The following is a 27,627-nucleotide window of genomic DNA, read 5'->3' as shown; positions in this document are numbered from 1 at the left end:
AAAATGATTCAAATCCAAACTCCAAACCCGTTTGCTCAGCGTTACACTTTCCAGGAGAGCAGATTCTTTTTCTGATTGAAGTCAAAGACGCGATGTTTGAATAGTTTTAAGTATGAAATAGATTGAATGCCTTAGATTTCAGCAAAACGGCATCAGATTTGTCTCGACGGAAGATTCCATGTCATTGGCAGAGCGTCGAAGCAGTGATTTTGCACAACAAAGCTGAAAAGACTGCGAAAATGAATATAGTATCACAAAATGATATATATTTTTTGTCACAATGGAAAAATAGTAAATCAATATATATATATATATATATATATATATATGTATATATATATATATGTATATTTATGTTATTTCATATATATATATTATACATATATATGAGTGTGTGTGTGTTTATATACACAATGTATACATATGTATATACATATATATTGTAATATATATATATATATATATATATACATATATTATATGTATATTGATTTATTTATTTATATTTCACGCCCCTGCTTGAAAACAAAATCAGTTTAAACAGAGATGCAGCAAAACCTTTTCTACCCCTGCATGCCACATCTTTTCAAAGTTTTGTTCCTTTGAAACTCCTTCGAAGGTTGGCCCGGCGAAAGAGCGAAGGCTGCCATCTTTAGCGGACTTGAGACGTGTCATTTCGGTTGACCGCTGGGTCAATGGGGGATACTATCCTTCGAGTGTTTTTCTCCGGTCGAGCCCACAGAAGTAGAGTTCTGTGGTCGAGCCACTGAGGCGCTCCTTTAAATTGCCTTGCACGCTATACACGCAAGGGGGCGCACTTCATTCCTGTCCGCCTTCCCTTCGTTCTTTGCTCTTTCATTGTCTTGTCAGAGGGGGGGAAAAAGATTAACAACATGACATGTAAAAAGAAAATCTCTCGACAGCGAAGGGTGGGAGTGTCTCCAGTGAATGGGTCGTTATCTGTCGAGCGTCGCAGCGATGCGAACGCACGAAGCTGAAGTGGCTATAGGTCAAAATGGCGGGGAAGGGACTTTAATTTAACTTTGATTTGATTCAATCTTGATTATCATGCTGCCTGCTTCATTCGCGCAAAAAGCTGTCGTGTACATATATATGGTTTACTTCCAACCTAATCGTCGCTTCGCTTAAGTAAAATTTCTGGTAGGTTTATAATATAAAGATAAGAAAAGACATGTCATATTTGGACTGGCTGACCATGTCAACTCTAACAGTGATGCAAATCACATGGTATAGATGTAATAATCAGGTAGTGATCGATCAGTGTTTTTTACCTTTTATGACACTTTGCGGGGCATTTATGGTGAAATCACCCTCTCTGTCTAAAGTGATACAATTGGACCCGTTTTAAGTTTACCACTTTTTTTATCCGTCGTTCTGCATTTCTCTTTTTCCATCTCATTTTTTTTCTTCTGCTCACTGTTCTCATCCTTCCTTCAAATTTTTAAATCTACTCAGCCTATTTTTTTCCTCATCGGCTTTTCTGCTCGTCCTTTATATTCTTCTGTATGTAGCCTACTTTGCTTCCTGTTCTTCTGTTCTCATTTTTATCATCGTCGTTATCATCTTCAACTTTAACTTTCCAATCTCTTTTCTTGTATCAGTCCCCCATTGCCTTCCCAAACCTTGTTCCCCATCCTCCATTATCATCCTCTTACTTTTCTTCTTTTGGTAGTAAAACTGCTATAGCTACAGCATCGTTTATCCCTCTAATGAAGCTTCTGCTCTGCCCAATACGAAACACCATGTAGGCCTTTAATCCAAAACACCAGCGACCTTTAATCCTCGCTTCTCTCGTTCCGATATGCGGCAATCTGTCAGGCAGCGTCGCTGTTTTCATATCTTAGGTCGATATGACGCAGGGGACCGGTAACCCTACCCTGATTAGGCACCGAACGAGGAATCCAGTCTATTAACGACGCACGTACAATGCGCGCGCACTTTCCTTACATTTATTTTTTCTTCCCGTACATGATGGTACATTTAAAAAAAAAGAAAGAAATGTTGCCATTTTTAAGAAGAGTACACATTGCGTGCACACTGAATGAGTCGATGTGAAAAGGCCGTAGTACCCACACTTAACCGAACCAGCCTCTCGAACTCTGTTCACTTCTAATTGACTGTGTAAATATTGAAGCGTATTCTACGTGGTCGAGTGCAACTTGTGCATCTTTGCATGGTGCTAGCCGGAAGGATTCCGTTTATTCTGAAATCAGTGCGATATGGAGAAATCGAGAGTTCTGCCAGGTTCGGGAGAGCACGCAGTTGGTATCGATCACCCCCTTGATTAGTTCACTATCTCGTCGGTCACGAATAGCAGACGACCAGACGCTGTGGGTTTTAGCGCGTTATCATTCCATCTTGTCTGCGTGGTCACGTGATCACTACTCGCTGCATTATAGCGAGAAGGGAAGAAAAAGGTCGCATGAAGCCACAGGAATATCTTTTGATACCAACTCAGAGCACTGAACATTCACTGTAAAGCTACATTTCTCATTACGCTGCGGTTCCTCGTGACAGAATTGATTAACTAGACACATAATACAACAAAAGGTCAAAGGTAACTATTTATTGATGAAAATACATAATCGGTACCGTGGTACAATAATGACATTGTCACTTAATCCAAAATCTGCTTTACACAAGTCATTGAACATAAATGTCACGGTATATTGTTCAAAATTCAGAGGACGGGACCGACACAACTAAATGCAAATACACAAGTCGATTTCGATGCAATTAAACAGTATTTGCTCCTAGTTTGATTTAATGTAGTACTCATTATATCACTACTTGGTGTGTAGTGAGCTGTTTTAGCTGTTAGAAATATTGCGATAGCACTGAAGGAGCCGCGTTGAAACTTTTCCTTCAAATTATTATGAAAGGTTGAGTGCGACTTCGATCTCTCTCTTTCTGAGACAAGTTGAAATTCTGATACAAACAAGGGTATAGTTTTATTTTCCAGCACTTTCATCTTCTTTAGCTCAAATGAGATTACTTGCTTTACTAATCAGTAATGAATGGATTCTAATTAATTTCACAGTCTTTTCGGGCTTCCCTCCCTGGTCGAAGCATGGTCGGGGTGTAGCAATTCGCGCGTATCATCTTACTGTCGGTTTGTTTCGTATTTCACATGCTGCAGCTGCTGCATGGTCATGTATAGGCCCTACTCTATGATGTTTGTAAGATCTAATCCAGCATTTAATGTCGTGTGGAATGATAATTGGAGAGGAGAAAAAGGTGAAAGAAGAAGGAGAATGGGACGAATTGAGGAAATAACGAGATGGCCAACTTACTAGGCCTACTGGCAAGAAAACTAAGACAGTGTTTCATAGAAACAAAACTCCATGGAATAAATTTACAGGTATTTCTTGTTTTCATCCTGGTTTGGCCTTGTAAGGGACGCGTAATGATGCATTCCTACACCATACGGAATGGGGATTTAGCCATGAAATGCCTTGTAAAGCCACGCCGTGTTTTAACGAGCACTTGGAAGCGTTCCGCATTCCAATCCACGAGGATTTATTTTCTAAGATCAGACAACAATCCACCGAGATTTGGATGGCATTGGATTTCGCGGTGCATAAAGCACGCCCCCTCCAGTCCGTAGTGTGCAAGATGCCAATTTACGTCCTGTTCGTGGATTCTTTTTCATCCTCGTTCTTTTGTAGACATTCCAAACACAAATGTCCCGACCACACTTGAAAGAACACACAAAAAACACGAAAACATGCTATTTGCTCATGTTGGAATGAAAAAAAAAAGAAAACAGTAGAAAGGTGCGTATATTTTGCTTTATTCTGAGGAAAGTAAGAATGTGAAACTTGAACACATAGAGTATGACTTGCATCATGACTTGTTTGTTTTGGTTGGCCGCTAAGGCAGCAAGGATTCATTCGAACGAGGAACCATGGATCGACGGCTGTGAGGTCTCCTCCGAAGGGCTTGGAATTAATGACGAAATGCCCTCCATAACGGTACTTTGTTCGTTGCCACGTCTACTGAGCCACGACAGCTTCTCCGGGAAAAAAAAAAAGATATAAGAAGTCTCAAGACGACAGCAGGGGAAGAAACGTATTTTGTGATTGGGACTTTGATGAAGCAATGTAACTTTACTAAGTGTAAAGCGAGAGCAAACTTAACCAAAGTCAGCGAACTGGGCATTAGAATCATAACGATTTCGCTCCACTCATTTTATGTGGCAGAGGTCCTACAAGTTTGGTTCGCCACGAACGTTTACCTGTGTCTTTGAATGTTATTGCTTTCGCAGTACATGGAATAATGCGCTGTGTTAAAAGCTTTTCCCATCACTTCTAATAAAAATGAATGACTGAATAAATACATATATAATATATTATATATATAGATATAAATATGTAATGATCGTTTGATAATAACAGCGCCCTCTCTTGTCACCCCAGGTCAGACATGGCGATGTTTTACAACGACCGAGCCGTGCTGGAGAATCACCACATAAGCAGCTCCTTCAGACTCATGCGTGACGACGAGCGGAACATTCTCGCCAACCTGTCAAGAGAGGAGTACACGTAAGTCTGTTGACCCTTATAATATCCCACATCATGTTCAAGTTGCATTATTTGTCTTTTTCATATTTCCTAACAGTTGTGCGGTACTGTCGTGAGCATCTCCATGGCATGCTCGCATGTGTGGTTGTGGCGAGTATAACTACTTTGTGAAACTGACACGTGAGCATTTAAGATTCCATCACTTTCTTATTGTCGGTCCTATTTTGATGGAATCTCTGCCACGTTCTTAGGCCGAATTTGCCTCTGTTATCAGTGCATATTCTCGCCAGCCCGCCAAAAATAAATAAAAGTGAGTTTGTTTTACATGCTATTCGTCTCTTTCTGAATCAGATCCATCCCAACCCTCGGCAACGAGACGTCAATCTTTACAGGCGGATAATAATAACAATGATAATAAGGTCTTATTCATCCGGGGTAGCCTCTTTCGTGTTGCCACACAACTGCTCTACCAGAGGGTCCTGCCATTATTATTACCCCATCAGCGTTGCCAGGTACCCATTTATACACCTGTGTCGAGAGGGACATTGTGGATAAAAACGTCTTGTCCAAGGACGTGAGCACTGGATGGGAATCGAACTCGGGTCCTCCGATTGGGAGTCGAGTCTTATCCACTATGCCACAGCGCCCCCACCTATCATTTTACTTAATGCCTCACCCAGTTACCTATTTTCAGATTACTTCCCTCAGAGTTTATTCCCCCCCCCCCCCAACACGGTTTACTTCATCTAAGCACAAGGTATTTCCTCAACCTGTCGCATCAAAATTTCTCCAAGTTCCCTTCATTTCACAAAGCAGCCAAATACTCCATGTTCCATTATGCTTTGAGTCCCATACCCCATTTCCTTCATTCTTGCCACACCTTATTATATCAAGACGGTACGGGCTCGGACACCTTCCGCGGGCAAATTAGCGGGCGGCCGTGACAATCTCAAACAAATTCAGAGTCACCCGTTCTGCACGTGTCCCTTCTTTCATTTTTGTACTGTTCATTCATTTATACCGTCAACTCAAGACAGGACACGTTCATTCTTGTCACCATGTTGCAAGTGAAAGTAGGCACAACTGACGATGGCGACACGGTTCAGCTTTGAGTCACCGTCGAAAGACGAAAGGGGGCACATGTGTGTGCTGAAAGGCGATTAATGTTAATAATCTGTTGTGGTTATTGTTGTTTTTCATTTTCTTCACTTTTTTTAATGAGAAATATTCTTTCTTGCGGGAATGGCCCGCGTTAATCACTGTTCCATTCGCAAGATTAACTCAGATAACTCCAGGAAAGTACTCTGCGAACCAATTGGCGCTTCTGACAAGCGCCGACCACGATTCAGGTGTTACCCAATTCATCTCGAATACTTGTTCCGCTGAGCTGTTAATTCTTGCCAGATTAACACATGACAAGACACACATTCAAGCTTCTCAATGTGTCACGCATTCACGCATTTCCGCTAGCACATCATTCCCATGTCATCTAAAGTACGTGACATCTCAGTGATCAAACACAGCGAAAACTTTTGTCCAAAAGTATAACGCTGCACACGCAATTTCACGCCATGCTGCTCAAATGGAGTATGATGTGTGTAAGAATCGCTCATTGGTGTTGCGGCGTGCGCGCCAAATGCACTTAAGTTCGTCCCGCATCATACTTCCGAGCAGACGATGCACATCGCCTACCCTACTAATCAGCCGTAGAATAAACAACTTTCCGCACCTCGGTTTCTCGCCTGCTGCCACGGCGGTAATGGGGTGCGAACGACGATCATATCTCCGATCTGGCATGTCGGGCTCGTCACGATTCAGTGAGGCAACATGTGGTGACATAAAAAGCAGAACGATGTAAACTACGAGACTGAGCCTAGGTATGTTGCCCCAGAGTTCGCGGCGTCCAGCTATACGCTCGTGTGCGCTAGATAAACTTGTCGATGCGATGGCTGATGTTATGAAAGGATTGAGTGATGCGTAATACGCTTTACCTGACTATGTCTGTCGACGTAACTCGTTTCCAGTTAGTAGTCAGAAGTCATCCCTTTCGATTTCAAACACATTATCTCACTGTGACGATAGCCAACGGCATTAGGATAGCATCGTTGTTTATTGATGCTCAGACTGCATGAGAGGGGAAAAAAAAAGACGATTTTTTTCCCACTTCGCATGTCTTTTGGTATATTGGGTAAATTTTAAGCACGAAGGCTTGTGTAGGTTATAATTAATTATTTTTCGCACCTTTCTCGCATTTATAACACATAACCGTCCTGTCTGGGGCAAGTGTTTTGCCTTTAACAAAAAATCAACAACAACAACAGCAAAAAAAAAAAAAAAACCCTTTAGAGATTATCATTGTTAATCAGCGCTTCCTTAACCTGCTTGGTAGGTCATCATTATACACGAAGACCTTCAGATCCCTTTCTCACGATATATGTGCATAATAGGGCCTATTGATCGCGTGTGGATTTACATTAGGGAGCTTTAGATTTTAGACGCGCGGACGTTCAAAGGAAAAAAACATGTTCTGAGCTTGCGCAGTAGCGCGCGTAAAGTCAATCTATTTTTAGCTTGCGTCGCCTGAGTTGTTTACTACGCGTACTGGGCTATTTTCACGTCCGCACAGTTTGCGACGCAGAGAGCTTCTTCATGCACTGATCATATGGGGGCGCGATTTTATTTTTTATACGTTGCGTCCCAGCGTAATCTAACCCGGCGTTCAGACGATCCCCCTCTTCGCGGGGAGCGCGTAGAGAGATTGTATCGTTTTTACGATCGACCGTCCACACGTGTCTTGATATCCCCCGGTGAACGGGGGACAAATCACTGCTAGGCACCGTATGCGCGTACAAAATTGCATTTTGAGCATGCGCACTTAGGAGAAAAACAGCTGCATGAGCTGCGCGCTCTGTCCCCCACCAGATTATAATTCCCTGCGTTCAGACGATCCCCCGCTGCGAGGGGAATGTCCCGTTTGCCAGGACATCCCCCGGCAATCCCATCGTGTGGACGCTCGGTGGGACATTCCCCTGTCCCCCGGCAAGCTTGTCGAGCCCGGCAACAAACCCGGCGTTCAGACGATCCCCCTCTTCGCGGGGAGCGCGTAGAGAGATTGTATCGTTTTTACGATCGACCGTCCACACGTGTCTTGATATCCCCCGGTGAACGGGGGACAAATCACTGCTAGGCACCGTATGCGCGTACAAAATGGCATTTTGAGCATGCGCACTTAGGAGAAAAACAGCTGCATGAGCTGCGCGCACTGTCCCCCACCAGAATTTGTTGCCGGGCTCGACAAGCTTGCCGGGGGACAGGGGAATGTCCCACCGAGCGTCCACACGATGGGATTGCCGGGGGATGTCCTGGCAAACGGGACATTCCCCTCGCAGCGGGGGATCGTCTGAACGCAGGGTTAATCTGGTGGGGGACAGAGCGCGCAGCTCATGCAGCTGTTTTTCTCCTAAGTGCGCATGCTCAAAATGCAATTTTGTACGCGCATACGGTGCCTAGCAGTGATTTGTCCCCCGTTCACCGGGGGATATCAAGACACGTGTGGACGGTCGATCGTAAAAAAGATACAATTTCTCTACGCGCTCCCCGCGAAGAGGGGGATCGTCTGAACGCCGGGTCTGTTGCCGGGCTCGACAAGCTTGCCGGGGGACAGGGGAATGTCCCACCGAGCGTCCACACGATGGGATTGCCGGGGGATGTCCTGGCAAACGGGACATTCCCCTCGCAGCGGGGGATCGTCTGAACGCAGGGTAAAGCTACTTTTCCACACGACGCAGGAAGAGGAGAACGTCCAGCGCAAGCGTCGGCTCAAACGTCCGCGCGTCAAAATCTAAAGCTCCCTATTGATGTACCGCGAGGACGTCTTTCTTTTTCCCCAGATGATTTCCCAAACTTGACCCTGCATGTAAATTAAGAGTTTGACCGCGAAACGGATCTAGTGTCGCTTCTAAACAGTAAACCTATCATCAGATAAAGCAAAAAGTTACTTTTCCAATGACATCACACATGTTACACAATTAAAAGAAAAATAATCCTTATGTTACGATTAGAAATATCCCATGTTTTCTTATTATTTTCTTTGTTTTTAGCAGCTTTATTTGAAAATATCTGAAATTAGCAAAAATGTAGTTAACTCCTTTTGCGACCAATCTCTTTAACTCAATTTCTACAAAGATGTACGTTCTCCACAATAGTCATTTCAAACCAATGTTTTCTTTTGGTCTTCTCCCTCCTCATCCACAGGGACCTGCGGAACATGGTAATAGACATGGTGCTGGCTACGGACATGTCGTTCCATTTCCAACAAATCAAACAGATGAAGTCCATGATCTCCGTCACGGAAGCGTAAGTATATCCAAGGGAAGGATGGAAGAAAAATGGCAGTTTCTGTGCCCTGTTTCATAAAGCTGTTCGTAAAGTTACGCATGACTTTACGAACGACTGGAATATTAAGTGACAAAATGTGTGCCATTTTTCCTTACGTTTTAACAAAGTATGACTGTATGTCAATATTTCATCAACATTGGGGCAAAAAATACACTTTCAACTAAAAACGTGTGTTAACATATAAGAATAGTTATTATCATTTACAAACTTAAACTTTAGGTATTGAAATTAACAATAATTATGAAACCCACTTGGCTTGCCATATTCCAGTCGTTCGTAAAGTCGTGCGTAACTTTACGAACAGCTTTATGAAACAGGGCCCTGGTGACACTGTCATTCAGGGATATGTTCATAAAACCTTCAGGTCAACTCGATTTGCCGTCTTCTAAATTTTCACAAATAGCGTCCGAAGAGTCTGTTCTATATTTCCGGTTGCCTTCCCTTACGGCCGTTTTTCTTTGATGCCTTCTGACAGACATGGACTATGAAAACGATAATAGTTAAATTTGTGTTGTCTCATGATATCCCAGAAATCAAGAAACCGAAAACACCCAACAAAAACACTGTATCCCACAAGAGGGCATAATTTCTACTATTGCCCTCTCTACTATTTTAGAGATAGATATAATGTTGTTCTTGTAATTGTTGTTTGGAATCATTAATGTTTTGTTATTACTATAATAATTATTATAATAATTAGGATAATGATTGATATCAAGTTGTAAAAGTGCCATCATTTTCTCATAATCAATAAGCCGTGGATCATTTTCCACAAATAATAATTGTTGTCGTTTGTCCTATTATCATTATTTTTGTTATAATATTGTTCGTTAGTATTATTATCATTTTTATTATAATTATCATTTTTATCTTTGTTATATTCTATTGTCATTACTATCGTTCTCATACTCTCGTTACGACAGTGATAATAATCATGATAATAACCATGATAATAATCTTCACCACCCATAGTTGAACGGGGATATACCTTCGGAGCGTGGCAACTGTTATTTCTAGTTATTATTGTACTGGATATCTTATGTTTTCCATTTTTATGCATTTTCATGTTTTATCTGGGTAATGAAAAATGAATGAATGAATGAATGATTGAATGAATGAATGAATGAATGAATGAATGAATGAATGAATGCATTAATGAATGAATAAATAAATACATAAATAAACAAATAGAGGATTGCTTTGTTTTGGATATCTACCTCAGCCATTTCAAAACCAATTTTCATCAAATGATTTTTGAATTCCTCTTAGAATTATTTGTTCTTTCATATTTCATTAGAAGTTTCTCATTATCTCCAAAATCATCATCAAAAGAGGTTGGAAAGCTCAAGCCCCATCTCAACCGAAACTGTATACCATTAATACTGATCTTTACTCCTCAGACTGGACAAGCCCAAAGTGATGGCACTAGCCCTACACTGTGCGGACATCAGTCACCCAAGCAAAGAATGGCGATTCCACTATAAGTGGACCACTCTACTTATACGCGAGTTCTTTAGACAGGTGAGAATAAATTAATAACTAATGAATAAATTAATGAATAAATTAATGAATTATGCATGTATAAGGAAGGAGTATTATATCGCTAGAGCGCAATCTTTTTGTGGTATAAGAGGTACCTGGGCTCCAACCCATACCTGACCTGTAAATACTTTTCCATAGAATCGTGCGTTACTTATGCGTACAATTTCTGTATAATGATAATATATAGAAGAATTGATGGATGTAGATGAATTAAAAGAATGGCTTGAATTTGTGTGGTACCCTGATAAAGCAACTTGTTTCCTAACAATTCAGATTTCTTTTTCTTTATTTTAGTGATGCCTTTGGGGGGGGGAGGATGGGGGTGATAAGACATTATGTTTTTGTTTGTTTGTTTCTAGCATGAAAATGGTTGATGTAAGTTGTTTGGTGCAAAATGAATATTTCGTTTTTTATGAAACAAAAACTAGGAAGCGCTCGGAGAGCACAGCCCTCCGCCAGAGCATGCCATTTCTCCTAGATGCCATGCAACTAATGCAATATTGAAATTATACGGAATTTTTGCGTCGAGTGTTTTTTTTTTTTTTTTTATTGCGATTGACAAATTGCCCTACATCGACGTAAATAAGCCCGAATAATCTATGCGTATTTACGTCGAGATGTAGGGTAATTTGTCAATCAGTTGCAATAATGCAATGTTGTTGATCTCGTTGTCGACGATATGTGATATTTACATCTTAACCAAATCTAGAGCCCCACCAGCTCGAGTGAATTACTCGATTTCGTTCAAATTTTGTGTGACGTCACATTAACTATGAGGTTACCCTTTTATTTTCGACTAATCATCCCGTGAAACGTGATGAAATATCGAAGTACTCCATAGGTTCACTTCAAACTGATCCTGTGTGATATATCCTGGGCCCTGTTTCGTAAAGCTGTTCGTAAAGTTACGCACGACTTTACGAACGACTTAATTATGGCAAGCCAAGTGGGTTTCCTAATCATTGTTAATTTCAATAGCTAAAGTTGAAATCTGCAGATGATAATGATTATTCTTACATGTTAACACACGTTTTTAGTTGAAAGTGTATTTTTTTTTTGTCCCAATGTAGATGAAATATTGACGTACAGTCGTACTTTATTAAAACGTAAGGAGAGAAAAAATGGGCGCACATATTGGCACTTCATATTCTAGTCGTTCGTAAAGTCATACGTGACATTACGAGCAGATTTATGAAACAGGGCCCAGATTGATAAAAAATTTTTTTTCATGGCAACTGATTGACAATTTGCTCTTTATCGACGTGAATAAACACCGATTTTCAGTATTTTGAGTAATAGCCATGAAAAAAAAAAAAAAATCATGTGCATACGTACTCGAGTGGGACTCAAACCTACAACCTCTCGATTGCTAGACAGGCCTATCGAGATTTCGCCCGACAGCCAGTGACGGTTTTGATCTCTTGTAGAAGCGGTTACTGCGAATTGTTCAACTTTAGAATTAAGAACAAACAAACAAACAAACGTCGACAAAAATATAACCTCATTGGCGGAGGTATACCTGTCGACACGATGAGGGCAGTGTGTCTCAGAAATAGGTTTTTGATTTCCATCGATTCCCATTGACCTCCTTTTGAACGTGTGTCCTTTGTTCCCGACATTCAGGGCGACAGAGAACGAGAAATGGGCTTACCGATCTCGCCTTTGTGCGACAGAAATTCCACGCTGCTAGCAGAGTCGCAGATTGGTAAGGAATGTTACAGTTTGAAGAGATGTGGAGGTGTCGTGGCCGAGTGGATAAGAGCGCACGTCTCTGAATCACATGAGCGTGATTCAGGTTCGTGGGTTCGAGCCCCATGAAAGCCCGACACGTTTGCCCTTCAGCAAGGCACTTTGTCCACATTGCTGCTCTCCACCCAGGAGTATAAATGGGTACCCGGTAGGATGAGAATGTTCAGCTTATCAGCATGTGCGCGCCTGTAAAATGGCAGCGACTGGCTGGAATGCTTCCCAGGGAGTGGAGAGTGAGCACTGTCTGTGCTGGCAGGAAATAATGCATCCAGACACCGGGGTAATAATAGTATGAATGCGCTTTAAGCACTCTACAGAGTGGATTTAGCACAATATGAATGCATACTATTATTATTGTTATTATTGTCATTATTATTATTATTATTATTATTATTATTATTATTATTATTATTATTATTATCATCATCATCATCATCATCATCATCATCATTCCCAAATCAGTAAATTGGCACCAAAAATAAATGATTGTTGTGCTTTACAGTTTAGATAATCAAATGAATTATTTCACACACATGATTATTTCTGTAGCATTTCAGGGTAACATTGTATCATGACAAAACCATTATTTTACCTTGCAATACAAACTCTCAGAAGAAGTCAGTAATTTAGAGTACTTAACTCTTACCTTATCTTCCACTTAGGCTTGCAGTAATTAAAAAGAAGCAAACTGTAAGAATAAGTAAGGAAGTTTGGAAGACAATGTATGAATATGTATGAAATACATGATCTTTTTTAAACAGGATTCATCGACTTCATTGTGGATCCAAGTATGCTGGTATGCGGAGATATGATAGATCGGATACTAAGAGAAGAGCTGCAGTCCGCCTCTAATTCGCCCTCGGCAGACAGCGTGGTGCGGAACAAGCGGAACTCCATCCCGATGGCCCGCCCGTGCTCCGCGCCGCGATCCGCCAGCGTCCCGGCTCCGGCCAACAATAATAGCATGAATGTAAGAAGTAGTGTGAAGTTGGCAGGGTGGACAAAAATGGGTGGGGCTACACAATTTGTATACAAGTGATGTCAGGTGTTTATACTCCACTTTTTAAATGGAAGGAACGCTGAACAGAAGACATTATAGCTGATATCTACTCTACAGGTATCCTAGTTAACGTTAAAAAAAAAATTAGGGCATCAGATATTAGTGAGAATTTAAGCAAAATGATTGCTACAATACATAAAATTTCTGATTTAAAATGAAAATTGATGGTCTTGATATGGTTTTCAGTGTAACTTGCCCATGCAAATGGATAACGTGTTTTGGGATTCATTGGTATGTTTTGCACGAATACAATGAAACATCAGTTTAAATTGAGTGATGTATTTTCTGTGAAACTAATGCATACACATCAATTCTTGGGCGAGTCTTAAAAAGAAGATGACATTCCTGTAATGCGATTTCAGAGTCTTGACAAATGACTTCTTTATTCTTCTCCGATTAAAGGGGGGGGGGGCATTTATCACTTCTTTTCAGAAGAAAATGAGAAGCTACAAGCGGAGATGGTTAAGGTTGTTCGAGTCCCATCACAGTTCACAAATAGAGAGTGGTGAAGGTGTCTCTCATAAAGGCATATTTACCATTTGCAGATGAAACAAAAACCAAGCATTAGTGCTTCCAAATAGTTTTAAAATGTGAGTTAGGGATAGAGACAACCACTTTAAAAATCATGAATCCGTATAATTGATGTTAAGTATTGTTAAATATACAAAATGTGAACAATAGTTATAATAAGAATGTTTCCATACTAAACCGTCTACAGTTATTGTTTATTGAGAAAAAATATTGATATCTCCTCATATTTTCGGCTTTATTGCGAAAATTGTATATGGTAGGATTTTTTTGTGATACAACAGACCTACACATATGCATCAAACATGTGATATCTAGAAAAGTTTTTAAATCACTTCTCCCAAAGGCAAACAGGACCTTTAAGAAGCAAACCCTTCCTATAAACGAGGCTATATAGTATGGACACAACTGATTTACTTTGGTATATTACCTTTTTTTCAGTGGAAATTCATCGTACGTTAATTATAGTCTCGCGTCATGTTGTTGGATGGTAATAGGCCTGGGCCCTGTTTTATCAAAAGGTAAAATCGATTTTAAACCTCCTTACCACACAGGCTGCCATTGACTTACAGTTGAAATCAACTTTATAATCAATTTTAACTCTTCATAAAACAGGGCCCACTGCGCTCCCAATTTGCTCTCCGAATTAAGGATTTAACGGTCGGTTCTCTAGGGAAAAGGATTGATCCATGTACCGGTCCATGTAATATGCGTGAATTTTCTCAATGTTTATAACCAAGAAAAAAAAAAACCACTCGATCTCAAGACAAAAATTCTATGAGAATATCAATGTCGACACCCGCTCCTCTATTCCCCTTCCCACAGGATCGTGACCGACCGGCCAGCCCGGGCCGAGTGAGTCTGGGCCGCCGCAACTCTATCCCTGTTCGCTGTCTTCGAAGCTGGCAGGAGCACCTTCACAAAAATAAGGCAAAGTGGAAGGAGCTAGGGCAACAAGGTAACCATGACAACGATATTATGTAATAATATTTGACCAGGGTAACCTATCTTGTGTGAGCACTGCATGCTCTACTAGAAGAACTTGACATTGTCATGTATTTCTAATACCCAAGCATTGCTGGATTTTGCTTGTGTGTGAGCTCCATTGTACAAGGACGAACGCACTGGGCCAGATGCGAAGTTGAGATAGATTGTTTCTAAATCTAAAGGCATAATATTCACAACTGTATACCACCCGAGCATCTTGTTCATTCAAACAGATTATAAAACAAAACAAAATTCTAGCTAAACCATACTCCAACGTTTTCTATCATAGCTATGTATGCTTCATCAAAGTATACATACTAAAAACAGACGTCATAACTTGATATACATAGTATTACATACATGCATACAAATGCGTATCAATTAATTATTTTCAACTTAACTAGTGTTGTCAAGACTTGAGCAACTTACTAGTAATACGATATCGTTTTAATCGGTCATTGCTTTCAACAAGAGAAAAATTCAAGTCTAGATTTTATTCGTCGTCTCGTCTTTATAAAGAATTTTCCTAGTAAGTCCAATTTCGCCAATTAATCATTTCGCCTCACATTCTATTGTCCAGCGCAAAAGTAAATGCTCTTCATGTTCATAACACTTTATATTGTGTGCACTGACTTGTAATGAAATAAGCTTTCAGAATGTTCGTAAGGAGTGTTGGGTTGTAATAGTTGTTCAAATTGTTCAACAACAAAAAAAGAAAGGAAAAAAAAGAAGAAGAGATGATTAATGAACTAATGCAGCTGAGTTACATGTGCCTCAACACCATGTCGTGAGTCCCGTTTTCAGAAATGCATACATTGTATATAGTTTCTGTCACCTTTGACCTTCTCTCCTTTGGTTCATACAGAGGTCAAAGAGGGGGCAAAGGTCTTGGATCTGGAGGAGGACTCCAGCGAGGCGACAAACAAAGCGGTCTTCCATACAGGTGGCGCCAGTGATGCACCGGCCACCACCACCGAGAGCAGGGGCGACACCACCAACGCTAACGGCGTCGAGGCGGGAGGTCAGGGGTCAAGCGCCCAGGGGCAGGCAAATGCTTCCGGGTTGCCGACGCCCGCGCAAACGCCCGGCCGACAAGGGTCGGGAGAGAGATGAGAGAGGGCGCTGTTAGCAAAGCTCATGAATATCAACATAAAGATGATAACGCGTCGTCTACCACGGTCTGTAGATGATACGAATTGAGTGGCCGCTTCTCTGTATTATCCAGCGATGCAAGAATAATGATTACGTACGATCTGATCTCCTCTCGTTCTCCACGAATGATAAGAGTCGTGGATGTAGCGTTAGCCTCTAAACCTACGTCACTGCATGCCTTTTTGTATCCTTCAGACTGAGCTTGCACCGTTCATCTCGACTCTCCACCCACAACACATCACTTCTCAACACCTGCCAGTCGGAACTCCGTGCATAGAAATCCGTTCCTGCTTTCAAGATGCACGGTGCAATATTTTTCCCCTTTTTTGTTGCAATTCAGCTATCGGCCAATGGATGCCGTCTTCAAAATGCCAAGACTGTGCATCGGTCATGTCGTAACTGATTATACATAAACACAAAGATTGGCAACCTCAGCTCCGGTTTGATGAAGTCTGCACCACACCACGCATCATGATAAGAGGACTGGTTTTGAGATTACATGCACTGCCAGAACTCATTTTTTCTGCTAGCAAAAACACAGTCTACCGGCCCACGTGACTGTCCAGATACGCCTAGCGGCCTGCCGAAGCGAAGGTATAAGAGCGCCCTCTACGCCGCTACCGAGAAGTGATGTGTACCGTCAAACTAGACAAAGTCAATGTACATAATTACCGTGTAAATAAGACAACGATCGTAACCTCCATTTTTTGTACTCAGATTACCGAGAAAAAAAGTCCAGGCAGTACAAAATTTAGACAGTCATTTCCTCGAGTGTAGAGACGTGCGAGGAAAATGAATCATTATTTTCTTCATATTTTTAACCGTGTGTGCATTTTACCCTTTTTACGACTACTTTCTTTTTCTCTGTTCGATTGCTGCAGGTTATATTCTGCGACTTAAACAGCTATTTCCCGCTTCACAATACTTCTAGGTGTTTTTTTCACATCACAAAGGAGTGTCACTTTCCCGGGAGCAGTATATATTCGCTTTGTTGTTAAACCTTTCGTTTTTCCACCTGATAGCATCTAGAAAACTGATTCTCTCTGAGCTCTCCTCTATCCCTCCATAACTTTTTTTTTCTTGCTCCACTTTCGAACTGGCTTTACACTTAGAATACCAAAGCGGTGTGTATAATGTTGAAAATTACAGAATTATGCATTTACATTTCGTAGATCGGTCGAAGCGATGTGACAGACAGAATGTGTCTTTAAATAATAAAAGAGAGCACGCTATATATTTATGAATTCTATGACTTGTTGCAACACGGAAGCTTCAAGATGGTACAAGATTTTACTTTAGTGAAGAAGTAGAAAGGCAGCTCTAGTAAGACGGTAGCCGTCTGCGGTTTGTAGCAGGTGCAAATCCAATGCTGTACCTCATTAGATTAGTTTTGATTTTATTTAGATGGTTTTATCATATTTATTTTGCAGTATTTTGATAGCGTGATCAGATTGGGGTTTTAATTTGCAATATTTTGTTGAGGGCGGGGTGTTTTCTAAAAATATGACAATGTTTCTCAGATGTGTGTCTACTGTGTGATCAGGTTTGTACACAAAGGTTCCCGTGGCTAACGAAAGCGGGTGTATATGTAGAATGAGGTAGAGTTGGTACAACAAGGAGTGCTTGTAGTTAGGGACAGAAATAACACATTACGAAAATGGTGTGTGTACAATGAGTAGCTGGGCACGGCTTTCATGTGTGTTGTGGGTACCCACCTGACTGAATAGTAATGACTGGGCAAAAAAAAATAATTATCTAGCCTGCGATTTTTAATAGGGGGCAGAATTTCACTTAGTCTCCGCAAATCAACGGTAGTTCGCGGTGCAAATAGAGTGCGTCTGAATAGATCTTGTAGTTTCTTGGAATTATGAAGGGTTTGGGTTTAGTTGTTTGTTTTTTATAATTTGGAGTGTACATTTCACGACATGCCTGTTGTTTGTCAAGATGAAACTTTCGAATTTTCCTGACTTTTGAACCGATTTTATGATTCAGTAGTTTGAATAAATTCGATGTATTTTTACTCGTGTCTCATTCCAGGTTCACCTACAGACTCTGTTACTCTAGATTTTAACAAAAGAAAGTGATGTATTCAGAAAAATGTACGTTTAAGACGTTTAAGATAGCTCATTCATGTGTGTATGTACGTTGCATGATTGAATTTCAGACGAACAGAAAAAGACCAGTCGAATGGTACTGTCGAGTGTAACGTCGAGATACACCAAAAATACCCCAGTGTAACACATCAATAGGGTTGCCCGTGTTCTTTGATGATATCATAATTCTTGAATCTTGTCGCTATTTTTAATGTCTTTGACTTTCCTTCGTTTTCGTACTTTTTTTTTAATTGTCTCCACGTTGCGTTCAACTTCGTTTTTACGTCCTTTCATTTTAAACCCTGTCAATGTTAAAATCTCCTCAGTTCATGATGTAATGTGGTTCTTTATGATTGGCTGAAAGTAGACGCGTTGTCTTTTTTTTCGCTGCTGCTATATGCGTATGCGCAATCTACATCTACCTGTATCTTGTATATTTCACTAAGATGTAGTTTGCGCTTACAAAGGGAAAATTTAAGATGAGATGTAAGGCAGCTCATAATTCCTTTCTACGACGAATACTAGTAAGTTATCACGATCGATAAGGCTGAATCAAGAACTTATTTGAACCAAATTGTATAATACTGATTAACAAACAAGGAATGAACCGATAGTGCACTGGGCCATCACGTTACAGCAACAGGATACTTACAATGCGTCCTCTACAATTATATGTATAACGTGTTTTCACCAAAGGGTTTTTGACAGATTGAACCTGCCTGTTCTTCTGGAAGAAAAACATTTGATGGTAATAAACAGACCTTTCACATAATTCCACTCATATTTGAAACTGCGTATCATTTTGTCAGGTTATACCATCACGAAAAAATCGTAAACCCATTATACACACCGTGGCTCAAAAAGATTTCTGGTTCTATCTTGACATTTCTATGCAATGCAACTTGCAATTCACGCGTAGTCCTTTCGAGCACTCATCTTAGCCGAGAGATAAATAGAACGCGATTCGAATTTCATCTCATCAAAAAGGACTAACAGATTCTCTAAAATGTGATTACTCATTTTGGATTACAGAGAGTGCCGACTACTATCAATATTTCTAAGCTTTACGTCATGTCTTGATTAATCGTTCGTGAAAATATTATAATTATTTTTCTTTAAGATTTTTAGTTGTTTTCGCTCTGTATAAGTATCACGTCTTCTACAACCCCTAACAGGCTGAAGTATGGCTTGCGTCATTTCGATTTTCTTCGTTTCGAACTTGTATGAGGTGCAGTTTTTTGTTCCATGTAATCGACGGTCTCTATCTAGTGCATACAGAAACTTATACTAGTTTCTGGACGTGTAAAGCGTCTCGACCACGGAATATCGACCAAAGGATTGGTCTGATCCAAGTAATTTGTTTCCAGTCATTTGCAAAGCAAAATAGTTCTATTGATATCATTTTTACTGTTCTTTTTTATTTTTTATTTTGTGTTACGCAGCATTACACGGTGTACACTGTGCACCTGATTATGTGCTCAGCGTAAATCATGTCGAGATAGGAAACAATTCCCTTCATACGGCAAGCAGGCGTCTTTTGAAATTCATGACACTAAATAAGTGGGAAAAGTGACATCACGAGCTAAAAGAAATGGATACATGTGCATACATAAGACACAGAAAAGAACGCCTGTGTCATGATACAGTACGCAGGACATACATCATCAATAATGTCCTCGGAGTTCGTGTTTGTTCTCTTTCCCAGAGCCTAGTGTACGCAGTATCCCAGGTAAAGTTTTCTCACATAAATCATATGCCATATAGAGGGGGGGGGGGGGGGGAGAGGGGGGGGGGTAGGCGAGGGGAGGAGCAGATTAAACGGTAGTGCGTACGAGTGTTCAACGCCCCTATTTATGTGTCCGATTCGACGTGTGCTTCGATCCACCCCCTCTTGAAAGGACTGTTGAAAGGATCGTTGAAAGGACTCGGCCCGGGCATTCAACGCTCCTGGCTATTCACAGGTTCACACCCCTACACACACCGTTCAAACACGAAATATATGTCTCTGTCGCCCATTTGAAATTTATCGTATACCCCCCCCCCCCCCCCCCCCCCCCCCACACACACACACATACACATACACATACACCACCACCACCACCACCATTAAAAGTAGTATCCGTAAAACGTGCATACTTCTACATTTGAATTGTGAGACAATATTTCTTCATGACAGCGTATTACGATTTGTGATATCAAAATCATTATGTCAAGGTTGTTTTCGCAGATCTCATAATGGGGGTTGACTGCATTTAAGCAATTCATTGATTTACCTGATCAGTTTATTCTCATGTAATCAATGCACTCCAATGGGTGCAGTTATAAAGAGCTGTACCCATCCAACCTTGCTCAAGATATGTAATCATACTCTTATTTCTACTAGGGCCTACATAGTCGTGTACCAATTCGTGTCTGTGGACAAGCTACTAAGTAGTCTATATATGGGACTATTATACGGTTTCTTAAAACTTCGATTCGTGAGGAAGCATAACATCTGTTCATAATCGGCGGACAAGTTGTCGAATGCAAGCTGCATCTGCTCTGTGTACATGAGATTTCATTTCCCACACATGACAGGAGATAAAAATTAGCTATAAGCTGATACACATTTTGCTTTTAAATTGGGATGTCTGTGTCTAAACAACGTCTACAATTTGTGCACCCACATTTCTTGTAGATTTTGGTATTTTGGGATCATTCGAAACCACAACTCCTTTCGCACTTTCAGAGATCGCTAAAATTCCGTCCTTATTAAAAAACAGAAACACTATATTAGATGTGCTTCAGTGACTGAATAGAGTTTGTTATCCAGAAATTCAGAAACAGCCCGATTGTACCAAAATACAGCATATCCATATTTTCATATAGTGACGTTGTGAAAGAAAAGAAACATTTACACAGGATCATTAATATCTTACTAATACACACTTTATTTCAACTCACTATATAACGTGACCATAAAGATCACGAAATGTTCTCGTAAATGATAAATCTGGTGCTAGATGATGAAGATGAAATATCGGCATCACAGAACGTTCCATATAATTATACACCCATATTTTTGTAAGGGGAAAAAGGTAAGAAGTTGTCCGAAGGACTGGTTTGGTTCTGTTACTCTGCCTATTTCAAAAAACTAAAGTGCCGCATGGTGTCATTTTTATTTACATCTCCCTCTGTATATCCACCTGGTGTCTGATTTGATAAGTTACTCATTTCCAAGGAAAAAACACATAGTATTTTTCATATGTGCTATGTCACGTGCAGTACCGATGCTGTGAGTAAGAGCTGCTGCGGATTTTTTTCTTTTGTTTTGTTTTGCCGGGGGGGGGGGGGGGGCTTTAAGAGAATTCTTATCCGTTTGCAAGTAAGTGGTACCACTGAAATGAAGGTCATGATAATGCATATTGTAGTTGTGGGATTGCTTTGAATAGACAAACGGGATTGGACATTGATCAGGAAAAAAAAGTGGGATTCATCCCCGTAGTCGATAAGCATTGCGCGTTGCAGGGCGAAATACACCAATGTTTCATCCGACACATCAATTGCCTTGCTGAGACATAGAATGCTAATAGCGCATTTATTTGCAAAAGCAAAACAGTGTAATTGAAACGATGGGTATTGTGATAGATGGCAAAATCGAGTATGTTGCAGTTAATCCGTTGCCTACGTAATTCTCAAGTTCCCATTTACTTTTTACCTGACCTATCGGGTTTCCGTACACAATGACTTGTGTACCTACCCACTTCAACTTCGTATAGGCCTTCAGAAACGGTTGAGAAGTCGTAATGTTAGTGAAGCGAATAACTAAAAGATTAGAAAAAGGAGACGGACACATAAATGCGTAATCCTAACGTGAAATTTCATTTCGCGCAGATATTGGCATTTCTATTTGTCAATTCCTGTGTGATTTTGTGAAGATTCATTGAATTTAACCAGATTCATCTAATCTTTCTCCAGAATAAGATTGGCAGTCAAATTAGAGGAGTTAATTTTCGTGATAAGATGATGATTTTTTTGCAGCACTTTTCACCTAAGAGCAACGTTGGCAACTCACCATGATGGGAATATAACACCTGCCTTTACAACAAATTTTTCAACCAAATGAAAATTCAAACATTTTTTCTCTTTCTCCTACAGAGAATGTTAATGGTGTTGTATGAAAATCCCAACAGTAGGTCCTGTCGTCATGTACGAAACTTACACATCACAATCTAAAATCTGTGCTACTTTCATTGGAGGTGGGCGCCAGGCTGGGGGGGGGGGGGGGGGGGGGGGGGGTAGGCATGTCGAAAGACGGGGAAGTTGTGGGCGGAAGGCCTCTTCAAAATGCACGCCATTCACACTGCTTTACGATTTCTAGGCAAGTCAAAGCTTTTGATGATGATAAACTTGAATTTGAGTCCCTGATTGGACAATGACTTCTTCACTCGTTGTTGTTGTTGTTGAACCTTTTCAATGTTTATGTTGTGTGTAGATACAGTATATACGGACATGGGGAAAAACCATGTTCCTTCGTATTGTAAACAGTAATTGTGCTTCCACACGACCTTCTATACACGATTCCTTATGTTGTGTGATGTTAACCAATATTTGCATGATTCATGCAAATCATATGCATACCATTATGTTCTTGAAATAATCTTGATATCATAGCCACCAACTTGTGTATAATTACCTAATATTTACGTGTACATACGACTGTATTATAGACCATTTGAAAGTGTCATGTACGCCTACGTTGAGACGGCGGAGGGTGTTGAATTGAACCCAATAAAATGTGTTATGAAGAAAAGGCGAGTCTTGTGTCGTCATCATTACAGTGTATTCACATTTGGCTGCTTCTGACTGAGGGAAAAACCAGCTACATCTGGCTACATGTATGAAGTCCTACAGTCAAATCCCATCTTGACTGAAAAAACAAATCACACTCAAAAGTCTTGATTTTTTTCTTCTTCTCTCAAGTATGTACAACAGATATTATGTATTCGTGTGTGTGTGTGTGTGTGTGTGTGTGTGTGTGTGTGTGTGTGTGTTTGTGTGTTTGCGTGTGTGTGTGTGTGAAATGTACATCTTAATAACTTACTACTGGACCTCCGGATGATTTTCAGACTTTTACATTTGAACAACTATAAATTAGTTAAACTGAGTACAGAGTTTCAGATTTTTTAGTGATTGGGATGAGGAATGAGAATGTTTCCAAAATCTATAACAAATTGCAATGAAGAAGGATGATGACATAGCAGCCTCACCATAAGAATGCATGAGTTGGGGCTCAAGGAAGCAGAACAAAAGAAGAAGGCATGCATAGATTTTTCACAGGTGAACTTGTTTAACAAGCGGGATTGTAATGGAATTACACTGCTTCATTTATGAAATAGATGAGGCTCTGATGTCATCAACACTGTTCAGTGTAATTTGTTTAAGATTTTCAATTTATCGGTTTCTCTGCTCAAGGACCACAATAAATTCCACAAATCTATACATGGAGCTGTTGATTTATGTACTACATGATGTGAAATTATGAAAATCGTCCGGAATGCCCCTTTAAATGATATTACACCATTCAAGTTCAATGTAAGAATGTGGCTCCACGATCTCAAGGAAATAGTAACATTGCAACACAACTTCCTTACTCAAAGGAAACCAAAACCCAAATATAATGCAGACTGACTGAAAGCAGCTGCACACATCAGTGAAAATTTGATAAAAATTGAAAAGTTAGGATTAGGTTCCGTCACTGCTGGATAAGGAGACTACTTCAGTTCATGACGTCAATTTGGACAACAATACAAATAAATATAAAGAAAATTCAACATATTTCACTTTTCTAGAGATACTAAGAGCTCTTGACTGACCTCTTTAAGAAAGCAGGTTGAATGATATTACCCTTAATACGTCAGTTACAAGTCGGTAGAATGTGTACCTTTCATGGAAAATTAAGTTTGTGGAATTCTCCTTTTTAATATATTTCCTTTATAGTGTTTTCCATCATGGCATCATGAACTGTAGAGGTCTTCTTATCAAGCGATGACGGTATCGAAACTGTAAAAAAAATGTCTAACTTTTGAATTGATTGTCCATTTGTCCTTAAACTTTCATTGATGTGTTCTACCAATGTTACTGCTTTCACTCTATCCACATCTGGGTATATTTGAGTTTTGGTTTCCTTCAAAACAAACACAGACAGTTGGTGAAACAATGATTACTGCTACAAACATCTTCACTGTCGATCCCAAGCAATACATATTTGTAAAGACAGAACAAAGAAAAACAAACAAACAAACAGTACAACACAGTTTTTTTCTCTTGCCAAATCCTTTATTGTGATGCTAACTGTAGCCTTCTGGCAATAAACTGGAAACAAAAAAGACTCGACGGGATTTGCAAACAGCTCTTTCCTTGTTCTTTTTTTAAAATTCATTTTCCTTGCTTAATCTCTTGCCAGTAAAGGAGCTTTACACCACATGAACTCTTTACATGCCATATTTGAGTGCTTATGCCATTAGGTACATACAATGTACATACTCATATTTAAATAACTGTGCATTTAACAAAACTTATAGGGAGTGTTTTACACTCGTTGATACAAATTGAATGAGTACATTCCGAGCCTATCAAAGTACGTACACTGTATTTGGTGTTTCCTGTTCATAGTGCATGCAATGTATTGCACTAATGTCAGGATGGAACACTGATATTTGGGACAAATTGAAACTTTTTTTTTCACAAGGGGGGGGGGGGGAGGGAGAGTAGTGTATAAATTTTTCATGCATGTGCAAAAGAAGACATACAGAAGGGTTCTTTCTTATGTGGTGCAAACAAAGGGTAATGCAATGCTGCTCATTTTCTGAGAGAAAACCAAGATCTTAAAGTCAAGTTACTCTTAATGCACAGTAAAAACTGTAAATCTAAAGGAATCAGTGAAAATTTGATCAAAATCAGACCATGAATAAGTTACTTTTTTTTTCAAAATATACAGATCGCAAGAGGACAGCAATCAATTTTTGACAGTTTGTCAACAACTCTTCTCTACAATTGTAAATGTTTTCTTTACAAAATTTGTTTTTCAACTCTCCATGCGATTGAAATTTTCTCTGAAACCAGGATGAAAAAATGTCCTTAAAACAACATACAGAGGTGGAGCCTCAAAACAAATGAATTAGAAGAAAGTCAAACTGTAAGGAACTGAAACAAAGTTTTTTGAGCACAAAACGAATGATGCATTTTCTACATCTTGTCATACATGTAGTTACTGCCCTCTGTGAACACTATATTTGACCCCCTCCCCCCAAAAAAGAAATTCCTTACTAGTAGCCATTTTCGGTAAATTTTAACTATCATTCTTTCCTTCAATTGACAATAGTTTGCAACCAATGTAACTCGAAATGAGAGATAAGTTTTCAAGATGCTACACAATAACCTAGTTTGAAATATAATATCTAATTTGATGGACTACATATCACTCCTAAGCCTAGCATTTCTGCTCATATGTCCATAGGTATGTATGAAATTCTATTTCTACAAGAACACACAAGAGGGTACATGGACAGAAACTTTTCACCTCCATTCGATATAAAAGGTATACTGTACTCATTTACCATAACAGGGATGTCTACATAAAAACAAAAAGAAACTTTTAAGAAAATATCCTTGTAGGTAACATATAAAATTATTTTCAATCAATTTATGCGTTTGCATCGAAGATAAATAAGGGTGTGTTCAAATGCTTAAAAGCGAACAAAAGCAAACCGATTCAAAGAGTACCGAACCGTACTGTGGCAGATTTGGAAAGTTTGAGTGCTCTGTGGAGAAAGCCTTCCTCATGAGTTATTTTTAGAGGAGGTCACACATTTTTTAGCAACGCTTAAACTGCTTACAGATGTCCCGAACAAAGGAATGATCTCTTTGCATTATGATGTATATGTGTATGATACACGCATTCTTCACATGCGAACTTCTGGTACGCTTTTAGTCCACTTTTGGAGCACATCGGGAAGTGGTTCACTTTTGGCTCAGTTCAGTTCCGTACGGTACACTCTAGGAGTATTCGAGTGCTCCTCTGGCACAGGTTCGGTATGGTTCATTCCACATAAGCAGCGCGCTTGAACACACCCAAAGGCTTCCTTTGTTCACAGATAAAAGTCAGGGAGGTTCCAAAGAATATTTGTGTGGTACATGCAGCTCACTACGTGAGAATAATTCACAAATTTTGGAGGCTGGGAAGCCATCATTTTCTCTAGCAGGTCATACAGTCTAACCTCGAGTATCCGGCCATATCTTATCTGGACTTCTCTATTATTCCAATGTGTTCACACAGTGAAGACAAAAAACAACAACATAAAAAGAGATTTCAAAGTCAATTCGAACTCCTTCTAAACTCATGCGATTAACCTAACAATTTTCCAGAGCAGAAACACATTAGGAATTAAAAAAATAAAAACGGACTATAATTTTAAGTAGGCCAGCTTGGGTTACGACACAGTTGTGGTGTACGCTACCTATCTAGCCACCACTGGGCCTGCAGCTACATGTACATTGTAAGTAAACATTGTTTCATCCATATCAAGCCAAATCTCCTATCCAGATGGTCCCCACATGGCCAGATAAAAGAGGTCAGACTGTAAAAAGAAATTCAGATTTTCTGGCAGCCTCCTAAAGAATATGGGAGACTGGGCAGCCCTGCACTTCCAGATTTGCAAAGCACCAGGACATGACACAAAACCGGGCACGATCAATTACTGTCGCTCTTCGAAGCCGAGAACAAGGTCAAAGAACTAAATTTCAAGGAATCACATCACCCAGTCAATACATGCACATTACGTCGCATCCTACGTTCATGCTTTGTGACACCGATACACGCATTTTTTTTAATCAAATACTTTCAGCACTCAATTATCTATTCAATGCTAAGTTATAGAAAGACTTACAATTTCACATACATGTTTCTCATGTACACTCATAACATATTTATTGCTTTAGTGACAGCATGGTACTCATAGAAAGCTGAATAAGTTTTGTTTCAACCTATTCATGAAACAATGAATTAGATAATAATTTGTCAAAACTTATCACAATAAAACTTTCAAGAAATATCAAAAATGATGTCAACTGACTATGAAAAGGTTTTTAGAACTTGAACATTTCAGATGCTTGTCAGGACAATTAAGGTTTATTGTAACGTTTCTTTACATTGTGGTTAATATGAAACAATAATTTAGCACATTTTATCATTAAAATAAAGATATTTATTTTATCTATGATGTAACTTATAACAATAACTTTAACCTCCTCTCTGACAATGATCAGGATTTCCTGCATGTCTGTGAGAAATGGGGGATAAAAAGATGGAAGTGGAAAAAATAGAAAGGAATAAAGTGCAAGAAGGAAAGAAAGAGAAAATGAAATGTGAATAGAGAGATTAGTCACAGTTAAAATAAAGCTGAAAACAATTTAATTAGAGGTTAATACAGACACACAAAACTTATATAATAGCATGTTTTGCTTTGTTTTGTTCTGTTTTGCATTGTTTTGCATTGTTTTGTTTTTTGCTTGGAGCACTTTGTTTCTGATGAAC

The 27,627-nt window shown here is 39.7% G+C and overlaps 2 protein-coding genes across 2 annotated transcripts in view; one reads left to right on the top strand and one right to left on the bottom strand.

Annotated features, from left to right (window-relative positions):
- LOC139728372 (dual specificity calcium/calmodulin-dependent 3',5'-cyclic nucleotide phosphodiesterase 1A-like) overlaps positions 1-16,217 on the top strand; it is a 79,991-nt gene extending 63,774 nt beyond the window's left edge. Inside the window, exons 8-14 of the mRNA XM_071639318.1 lie at positions 4,440-4,565; positions 8,799-8,900; positions 10,343-10,463; positions 12,108-12,189; positions 12,995-13,203; positions 14,647-14,779; positions 15,674-16,217. Of these exons, the coding sequence (XP_071495419.1) occupies positions 4,440-4,565; positions 8,799-8,900; positions 10,343-10,463; positions 12,108-12,189; positions 12,995-13,203; positions 14,647-14,779; positions 15,674-15,921 (1,021 nt within the window). The 3' untranslated portion in view covers positions 15,922-16,217. The remainder of the gene's footprint in view (positions 1-4,439; positions 4,566-8,798; positions 8,901-10,342; positions 10,464-12,107; positions 12,190-12,994; positions 13,204-14,646; positions 14,780-15,673) is intronic.
- An 11,138-nt stretch (positions 16,218-27,355) lies between these two features.
- Positions 27,356-27,627, bottom strand: part of LOC139728648 (uncharacterized) — a 29,772-nt gene continuing 29,500 nt past the window's right edge. The window contains exon 13 of the mRNA XM_071639589.1: positions 27,356-27,373. Within this exon, the coding sequence (XP_071495690.1) occupies positions 27,356-27,373 (18 nt within the window). The remainder of the gene's footprint in view (positions 27,374-27,627) is intronic.

Source organism: Diadema antillarum, unplaced genomic scaffold (assembly GCF_040938485.1).
Source record: "Diadema antillarum isolate AM-2024a unplaced genomic scaffold, OU_Dant_1.0 scf00000019, whole genome shotgun sequence".
NCBI lineage: Eukaryota > Metazoa > Echinodermata > Echinoidea > Diadematoida > Diadematidae > Diadema > Diadema antillarum.
Note: the sequence above shows the minus strand (reverse complement) of the source record. Positions and strands in the feature narration are given on the sequence as shown.